The sequence below is a fragment of the Myotis lucifugus genome, unplaced genomic scaffold (assembly GCF_000147115.1).
Source record: "Myotis lucifugus unplaced genomic scaffold, Myoluc2.0 scaffold_340, whole genome shotgun sequence".
Classification (NCBI taxonomy): Eukaryota; Metazoa; Chordata; class Mammalia; order Chiroptera; family Vespertilionidae; genus Myotis; species Myotis lucifugus.
Genome location: NW_005871388.1, coordinates 963,241 through 972,832, shown reverse-complemented (window position 1 = coordinate 972,832; position 9,592 = coordinate 963,241). Strand labels below are relative to the sequence as shown.

General features: G+C 38.4%; 1 protein-coding gene across 1 annotated transcript in view; it reads left to right on the top strand.

Annotated features, from left to right (window-relative positions):
• Window positions 1-9,592, top strand: part of BVES (blood vessel epicardial substance) — a 31,912-nt gene that overhangs the window by 3,427 nt on the left and 18,893 nt on the right. Inside the window, exons 2-5 of the mRNA XM_023764603.1 lie at window positions 403-639; window positions 4,334-4,458; window positions 6,992-7,179; window positions 7,866-7,974. Coding sequence (XP_023620371.1) covers window positions 414-639; window positions 4,334-4,458; window positions 6,992-7,179; window positions 7,866-7,974 — 648 coding nt within the window. The 5' untranslated portion in view covers window positions 403-413. The remainder of the gene's footprint in view (window positions 1-402; window positions 640-4,333; window positions 4,459-6,991; window positions 7,180-7,865; window positions 7,975-9,592) is intronic.

Here is a 9,592-nt window from a genome sequence, read left to right as displayed (position 1 = left end):
CCCCCCCCCGCGGACTGAGGGGACTGGGCACTGCCATCTTGTGGCTATGGGTGCCATCATCTTTGTGACGACATGATGGTCAATTTGCATATTCCTTCTTTATTAGATAGGATATCAGAGAATAGTTGTGCACCATGCTAAATATTTTATGTATTTTATTTCACTTATGGTAAAGTCAAATGTTAATCATAAAGTCAGATGAGGAATTATTATCATCATTTAACAGATAAGGATTCAGTATGTAACAGAGCTTGGATTGGGACCTGGATCTGTCCAATTCACAAACACCAGAGAAATCTATTTACCAACATTTGGTCCACAGAAATAATTTTGGTATAACACCTATGGGGGTGATACGTACAGCCACCATTTTTATGATTGTCCTTTTGTTTGTTTTTACAGGAATTTTCAAGATGAATTATACTGAGTCCAGCCCATTGGCAGAATCGCCTGCGATAGGTTTTACATCTAAGTTAGAAAGTATTATACCTGTGCCTTCCAATGAGACCACCTGTGAAAACTGGAGAGAAATACATCATCTAGTTTTTCATGTAGCAAATGTTTTTTTTGCAATTGGGTTGGTTATTCCAACTACTCTTCACCTCCATATGATACTTCTTAGGGGGATGTTAGCTATAGGTAAGAAACCTGACTGAGATTTTATGTAGCTTCTATAGCTGGCACCTGATGGGTTTTGCACTGGGAGCTTTAGAGAATTCCGTCAGGTCGATAGCATACCAAAAATATGACTTTGTTATTGACTTAGCAGTGTATCAAGTAACTTAGAACATAGGCCTTTTATAAGCCATACCCTTATTTTAGGTAATCCTTTGTATGTTTTCATGTGTTCTTTAGATTTCCCAGATATCAGAAAATCCATTCCTGTGTAAGAGTGTGAATTTTGGAGCCAGATTTTATTATTTGGATCCTGGTTCCAGCACTTGCTAACTGTGTAACTGGAGCAAGTGATTTAACCTCTCTATACTTCAGTTTCCACATGAGTCCAGTAGGGTAAAAATAATACCTCCTCCTAGGGTTGTTGTGAGTATGTGTGTGTCTACACATTTAACTTACAGTAGTGCTTGGCACAGTAAGTACTAGATAGTCTTCAATATTATTATTTGAATAGGCATATACTTGCTATGGGCAGGAAGCAACATTAGGAACAAGAGCAATTCCCAGACACAATAGTTTAAGTAAAACTTTTATGACAGGCTCCAGTAATCCTGATGAAGCAGATTAAATTGATTCACATCAAAATACTAAAACAATTGAATTTATTATTTTAGCCAGTGATTCATTTTTTTTTACATATTTTTATTGATTTCAGAGAGGAAGGGAGAGGAAGAAAGAGATAGAAATATCAATGATGAGAGAGAATCATTGATTGGCTGCCTTCTGCAGGCCCCACACTGGGGATCGAGCCCACAACCCAGGCATGTGCCCTTGACCAGAATCGAACCTGGGACCCTTCAGTCCAGGTCAATGCTTTATCCACTGAGCCAAACAGGCTAGGGTTTAGCCAGTGATTTTGGACAGATTACTCTCTGTGATTATTTCCCTAATGATTCATTTATTCAGGTGCGTTTTTGAGCACCTGTAATTTGTCAGACAAAGATTGAAGAAGGCAGTCTCCCTTCTTGAGAAAGACACTCTTTGGGGGCCAGAGAACAGATGGGTGGCCATATGTGATGCAGGGGTGCCCAGTGCCAGGGAGAAATGGAGAGAGTGATAGGCTTAGCATGATGGTGGAGCAAGGTCTCACTGAGGAAATGACGTAGGAGCTGTCTTTTGGATGAGCAGGATTCTTTTGAGAGTGAGTGTGTGGTATCCAGGTAAAAGGCACAGGGGAGAAGGCATATTTAGGGAGAATGAACACTAGCTCATTGTACCTCAAATATATGAAATATGGCATGGAATGGCCAATGAGCTAGAATGGAAGGGTAGCTAGAAGGTAGCTTATGGGACTTCCTTGTCTGTGTTACCTCTGAGTAAGATAGGGATTGCAGCAGGAAAGCTGAGTGTTGAATGGAAAAAACAAATAACATACCTTATAAAAATCAAAAGCAAAAAATGAATTTGAAGACAGAGTTTTGGAGGTGGACTAAGGAGATAATTTAATATCTTATAAATGAAGAAACTGAGGCCTGGAGAAGTTAAATGACTCATCAAAACGAAGGCTGGGAGATAGTGGCCTAACCAGGACTATAATTCAGGTCCTCCAGCTTTCCAGCCAGCCCTCCCATTAGGTTATCCTGTCTCATTTAAGTAATAGTTTACATTTTTTCAAATTTAGCTATGAAATATTTAAAGAACATTTAAAGTTTTACATTTCATGCTGTTATTTAGATGCCCCAAATTATTCTGATGAAAAGAAATTGCAAATGAATAACTTTTTAACATGGGAGGTTAGTTTTTATGTGTGTGTCATTGATATATTTGTATAGTATTGGTTATTTTATTTTAAATTAACAAGATATATGTTGATGCTCTCACCATAAAATTAATCAAAAGAAGCTATTGATATTTGATTTAAAGTAAGAGACTCAATAAGGAAAACTAGGAAGATTGTCATAGGTGAATGGATAACCACCAAATGGTTAAAAGATATTCAGATGGGTAAAATATTCAAACTCACCAGAAATTATGGAAATGCAAAATATAATTGTACAAATTGTACAAAATTTCTCACTATCAAATTAAGAGTTTTCAAATTTTATAATATTGACAGTTTGATACTTAACATTCCCAACTAGTAGGATTATAAGTTTTAGAAACCTTTAGGAAAACAATTCTTCAATGTCACCAAAAGCTATGAAGTTCATTCCCTTGACTTACTGTCAGATAATCTACCCCTAAGCAAACAGTCACAAAAACAGATCAGTTTTTACATATAAAGATATTTTGGCTACTTATCAAAAATTATACCTCAAACAAATCTCATCTGTCCACCAATAAGGAGGTGATTGAATAAATGATGATCTAATCAGTTACAGTCATTAAAAACTGCATATGCTATCTCATCTCTAAAATTAAATAAAATTGTAATACACCTTATCTCAAAAGGTTGCTATGATAATTAAGTAAAATAAATGTATCAATAAAGATAGTTCTAACTCCAAAGGACTAACCAAATACTAGCAATTATTTTCCTCTTGGAAAAATTCAGAGGACACTGCTTTGTATTTTATTTATTGTCCATAGGTTAGTGATAATAAACTTGTAAAACAATCAGTAGCTTTCTGTAATCCAAACTGCTGCTTACACTAATATGAATAAACTAGAGGCCTGGTACACAAAATTCGTGCACGGGTGTGTGTGTGGGGGGGGGGGGGGGCGTCCCTCAGCCCGGCCTGCACCCTCTCACAATCCAGGAGCCCTCAGGGGATGTCCAACTGCCAGTTTAGGCCCGATCCGGGCCTGCCTGTCTGATCGCCCCTTACCACTCTGCCTGCCTGATTTTCCCTAACTGCTCACCTACCTGCCTGATAGCCCCTAACCGCCTCTGCCTTAGCCCCTGCCGCTACGGCTTTGTCCAGAAGGACGTCCGGAATGACATCTGGAAGGTCGTTTGGCTGTCCAGTCTAATTAGCATATTATGCTTTTATTATTATAGACTAGAGGCCTGGTGCATGAATTTGTGCACAGGTGGGGTCCCTTGGCCCGGCTGGCAATTGGGGCCATCTCACCCAGTCCCGATTGGGGCCAGCTGGCAGGGGGGTGGAGGGGGAGAAGGACCACAGGAGGTTGGCTGTAGGAGCGCACTGACCACCAGGGGGCAGCTCCTGCATTGAGCGTCTGCCCCCTGGTGGTCAGTGCACATCATAGTGACCGGTCAACTGGTCATTCAGTTGTTTGGTCGTAGATGAGTCTTGATAACACTTAGAATTATAAAAGACTTATTTTGAATATTTTAATTATGTATCTTAAAAATAAAAATAATTTTAGATTCACCTGCCAAAAAAACACCCACCCATGTACTCAAAGACTTCTAATATAATGGAAAAATTGCTGCAATAAGTGACAGAGATGTTTTAAAATTATATATGGTAGTTCTGCCATCAGGTAACAATGCATAAACACTGTAAAGAAGTATTAAATATCACTAGTGGTTTTCTCTAGTAGAATTACAGATTTTAAAAAATATTTTCTAACTTTACAAATTTTCTGCAACAAAGCATGTTTTTCTTTTTTGATAATCAGACCAAAAAAATGAAAATGTGATGTTTGGCTTAGGTATTTCTAGGATGTGTTTGGTTTATTTTATAATTTATTAAGCTTCATGCTGACGCTGTTCTAAACATGTAACATATTTAATTTTGTTATTCAACAGGATGCTCCTTTTACATCATGTGGGCCACACTCTACCGATGTGCCTTGGATATCGTGATCTGGAACTCAGTGTTCCTCGGTGTCAATATGTTGCATCTTTCATATCTTTTGTTCAAGAAAAGACCGGTAATTACTAAAAATTAATTAGCAAGGAAGAGATTTTAAAGCTTAAAAGCTTTTAGAGCACTTTGTTCAGACTTGAGAACAAGCATCTAACATCGTTAGTCCCTTCAGTATCATTCCGGATGAGACTTACTCTTTATATAAATGCCTGAAAGTGAAACATTTGAATGCCATGGAATGTGTTCTACAGATGGGTTTTTTAAGTTTTTTAAATCATTAGGGCAGTTTAGACATGAGACAACATGATAGCATTCTCTCTTTTTTCATCATATAACTTCATTATTTCTTTTGTGTATTGATATCCAGATGTTACTTGGGAATATCTTTGCCTATTTATAAAATTATTTATAGGCAACTTCACTAAACATATTAGCGATTCACAAATACCTCATGCTATTTTTTCATGCTAGTTTTTAAATAGAATGACTATATTTTTCTTATGCTCAAAATATTCATTTAAGGATATCACCACTTTTGGTGAGTTGTCATCAAAACACTAGGATTTAACTTCTTTTCAATTCTGATTTATCTTGCTGTGTTTCCTTGGTTATATCAAGAACAAAAAGGTGTACATGGAACAGGAAAACAGCAAGGCTCCTAGAATTCACTCCATACTTGTTTACTGACTGTGCAAAGCACACGCAAATACTCAGTAAAGTAAAAAATACAGTGCTTGCCCTAATCTTATGTTCAAGGCCAGACGTGTGTGGAAAACTGTTAGAAAACAAGACAATTCCTGGGAATTTACATACGATATATATAATAGACATTCCATGAGATTATAGGCCACTCAGTTTTCCCCAGTACATTACTTTTCTCTAGGTTATGCTGTATAATGAACAACCTGAAAGTCCCAGTGATATGCACCGGCAACAGGTTTTTTCTCACCCACCTCATATGTGGACTCGGGCAGCTGTGTGTCAACCGTGACTCTGTTCTATGTGTCTTCTTCATTTCAGAGTCTCTGCTGAAGCAGCAGGTTCTGCTTGCACATGCATTCTCATAGCAGAGAGAGAAGTACAAGAGACCCACTGTCTCTTAAAATTTCTGCTCCAAAGGGGTATATGTCAATTCTGTTCACATTTTATTGGCCAAAGCAAGTGACATGGTTATGCCTGATAATGTGGGGGTAGGATGGGGTTAGGGGATGTATAATCCTCTTAAGGGGTAAGATCAGTAAGTAGTTGGGAATAATAATATTATCTATTACACTTATTGTTGTATTCCCTGTTCCTATCAACCATGATTGGTACATAGTACGTGCTCAAAAAACATTTGATGACTGGATGCTTCCAAAGAGAACAATTAAGAGGGCTTCATGAAGGAATTGGGGCTTGGGTTAAGACATGCAGATTACGAATATGAGTCAGTAGACTTTTCAGTTCATATGTTCATTACTGTGCTACTCTGGCTAGTGTAGATACTGGAAGTGGGACATATATGTGAATAAGTTATTTTAAACACATTATGAGCACTCCAGAGTGGAGGAGGGACATGGCAGTAATAATGAGGATTACAGTTTCTGAATTTAAGAATTTGCTGGAACCCAAGTTTTGAACATAAGGTTCAGAAGTTGCTGATGTGATGGCAGCTCCCAATGAGTAAATCACTTAGTATCTGTGCTTTTGTTTTTTCTTGGACGATAAGCCTCCTTTTTTGAAAAATATAAATGCTGGTTCTTCATTGCAATTAAACAGCAGGACAAGTACTCATTGGGATGTATAAGCTTCATAGCGTGACTGCCATAGGTCTTATTGGGATGGATGATCATTTGAACCCCAAAGTTCATTGACATGCACTCTAGTTTTCCCAGACTAATGCTGGGCCCAAAGATGGGTGTGACCTGGGCCTTGGTTGTCTCACAACAGAGGCAGTGAGTCATTTTGCTTTTCTCTTTCTCCAGTAGCTAGTCCTACTCACCAGTGGGTTCTCTATTCTACAGATTTTATTTTAGCTTAGCTTAAAACTGCTACTCTGAAACCTTTTTACACTCTTCACTTTGCTTCAGAATGAATAAATGAAAAGCAATGTTTGCAGCTGTGGGTGATTGCCTTCCTGTATCGATGCCTTAAATGATAATTACATGTAGGTAAAACACCTACTGTATGTATTTTCATAAATGTGTTTTGACATTGATTCCTATTGTTCATTTTCTGCTACATATTTCAAAGTTAGTGTAATTTCTGTGAAATAATATTGTTCTAAAAATGAAAAGGTTTTGTGTTGTTTATAGAAAATGCTAAGGTTGGGAAGGTGAATGCTGTAATAACATTCACAACCTCCACGGTTGCTTTATAGCAGCTAGGGAGAGGTGTGATCAATAGTGCAAATCTTCTCCATATGCTCTCTGCAAAAATGCCCTTTTAGCATCTAAACCGATATCATCACTTACTCACTGTGTGAGATTCCACTGACTGAAATACGGAACGGTGAGGGTCTGCATTACAAATTTATTCTCAGAAAGGTATTTGGACCACAGAAGCCACCGTTTTGATATATCTGCATTAGTACAGCATCTGTCCTGGCTGCATTTCAGGTCAAGATTGAAAAGGAACTCAACGGCGTCTACCGGCGATTGTTTGAACCACTCCTAGTGCCTCCAGATTTGTTCAGAAGATTAACTGGACAGTTTTGTATGATCCAAACCTTGACAAAGGGCCAGACTTATGCTGCAGAGGATAAAACCTCAGTCGACGACCGTCTGAGTATTCTCCTGAAGGGAAGGTAAGTGATCTTCTCATGGCCCCTCAGTAGTGAGTGAATGGAAGGGGATATTGTCAAATAATGGAGGAAGCGGTGGCAGACTTTGTTGGTGGGGAACTTGCATTTTGGAACACTACCGAGCGACATGTTAGTTACCTGGAATTTGCTGCTCTCAACCTTGCTGGTGTCAGGACTTTCAGGTGTGAACATTGTTCATCTTTTTTTAGCTTTTATTTAAAGTTAATGAATCAAAATTGAAGTAGGTTTAAATTAGGCATTAAAGTTCAAGAAGCTTGTGCATGTTTCAGAGGTGATTATTTTTTATCACAAATATAACTTCTAGGAATCTCAGCCTTCTAAGAAGAGCCTAGTGTATATTGTTCTGGAATAATAGTTAATACCACCCTTTCTCTCTCAAAAGTTCCTGAGTTTGAGTATGGTCACTGTAGGTATAAGAGCGATGGTAGCCATTGGAAGGCACATGTATGGGTCAATGCTAGAACCTGTCTTCTTTTTCTTATTGTTGGTGAAATTTATTTTGAAATAAATACTTGTCTTTGGGAAGTACTTTTAATTATGTCAGTCATCTGTGGAGTCTTTATAACCTTAGTATAAAATCAAAACCCATAAGATTATGGAGATTTTAAGGATTGTCATGTTATTTTGTGAGATATTATGCATTTATTAACATTAATTTCTGTTATCAGAATGAAGGTCTCCTATCGAGGACATTTTCTGCATAACATTTACCCCTGTGCCTTTATAGATTCTCCTGAATTTAGATCAACTCAGATGCACAAAGGTGAAAAATTCCAGGTATGTTTTGGCATGGGGTTTTTTGAGGATATTTATTTACTTTATCAATTTATTTTAAATTGAGGTATAGTTGACATATAACATTATATTAGTAAAACATAATGGTTCAATCTTTGTATATATTGCAAAACAACACCCCAACAAGTCTAGTTAACATTCATCACCACACATAATTACATTTCTTCTCTTGTGATGAGGATTTTTTAAAATCCGGCATGATTTTCAAGAAGACTGAAACTAGTTCATGTCTCATTAAAGTCCAAAGGATATTACAGATGTACAGTTTAGGTTTTTTGCATGGTTTCAGCCATGCCCTGCTCCCACCCTGCCCGAGTAACTGGCTTCAGTAACAGGACAACTTGTTGAAGTGATGGACACTTACTAGAAGGTCTTGGACAGGTTCGCTAACTGGTTGCAATGCTGTTCCCAAGCAGTTGAGCTTAAGCTACAGAAGAAAGCAAGTGCTATATATCCGGGCTCCTCCAATTCACGCTCTCATCTTGTGTTTGCGAGAGTCAGCTGTGCACTGAGGTTTATGTTCCTATTGTTATCGTCAGTCACCACCTTTCCAGCTAGAACAGGGCCACTTCTTCTTTCCTCTGACCTCCTTACAATTTTTTCAATTTTTTCCAAAGCCCGACTTTTATCTGGTGCATCCATTTCTCTTTTAGTGTTTAGTAGCAAGTGCTTTTACACAATAGCTCAGTCTCACAGGATCCTGAAGAGAGTGGGATTTGGAGAGAGGCTGGGAATTGAACCTCCTTCTTTTCTAGAAGCAAATGGCCCCCTGCGAGGCCTGGGATATAACATGCATTATCATTTCTACTGAACTTCGAATTACTGTACTTATAATTGACCAAAAAAAGAATTCCTACTAGTAGTTACAGTTCTCTTTCTTCTTGGGGTCTGGAATTGGGTAGTTGACAAATGTTCCTGATAATTGCTGTGAAGATTCCAGAACGCAACCCAAATAGAGGTACCATAGCTGGGTGAAGGGTATGCATTCAGCCTTTCCAAACACCAGTTGGCTATTCTCTGCATAGAGCCTGGGGTAGAATTTCTTAACTGATTAATGGATAACAATTACTCCAGCATCATCCAACCTGTATCCTGTACAGTTGGTTCAGACTCCATCAGAGTGAGCCCTCCGGAGAGATTGTGCACAAAATGTTCCCATTGGCAGTTCCTCAAGAGTAAAAATAGCTGTTGCACATCTGTGTAGGAGTACATCACCTCTTAATGAAGTAAGCTCCCAAATGAAAAATGTCTCATGTTCCCATGGCCAGCGTCTTACTAATTGTGCCCATGGCAGAGGACACTTGAAATTGTCAGTGGTAACTGTTCCACTCCGTACTCTTTACCTGCTAATCTGACTTTTCTCTAACTCTGAACAGTTAGTTACAAGTATTCGAACAAGGAGCTACTTCCTTTACATGTTTGTTTCGGTTTGTTCTTTGTCAGTGGTGCTAATGAATTATACAATAGGGTGAAAGGAAGAAGGAAAGGCAGGTGGACTTGACTGTCCCTTGAGATTGCATGGCAAATGTTGTTCAGGGACAGGGGGTAACTGTGATGATAGACACAGTGGTAGAGCTGAGAAACAGATTCCGAACTTGCG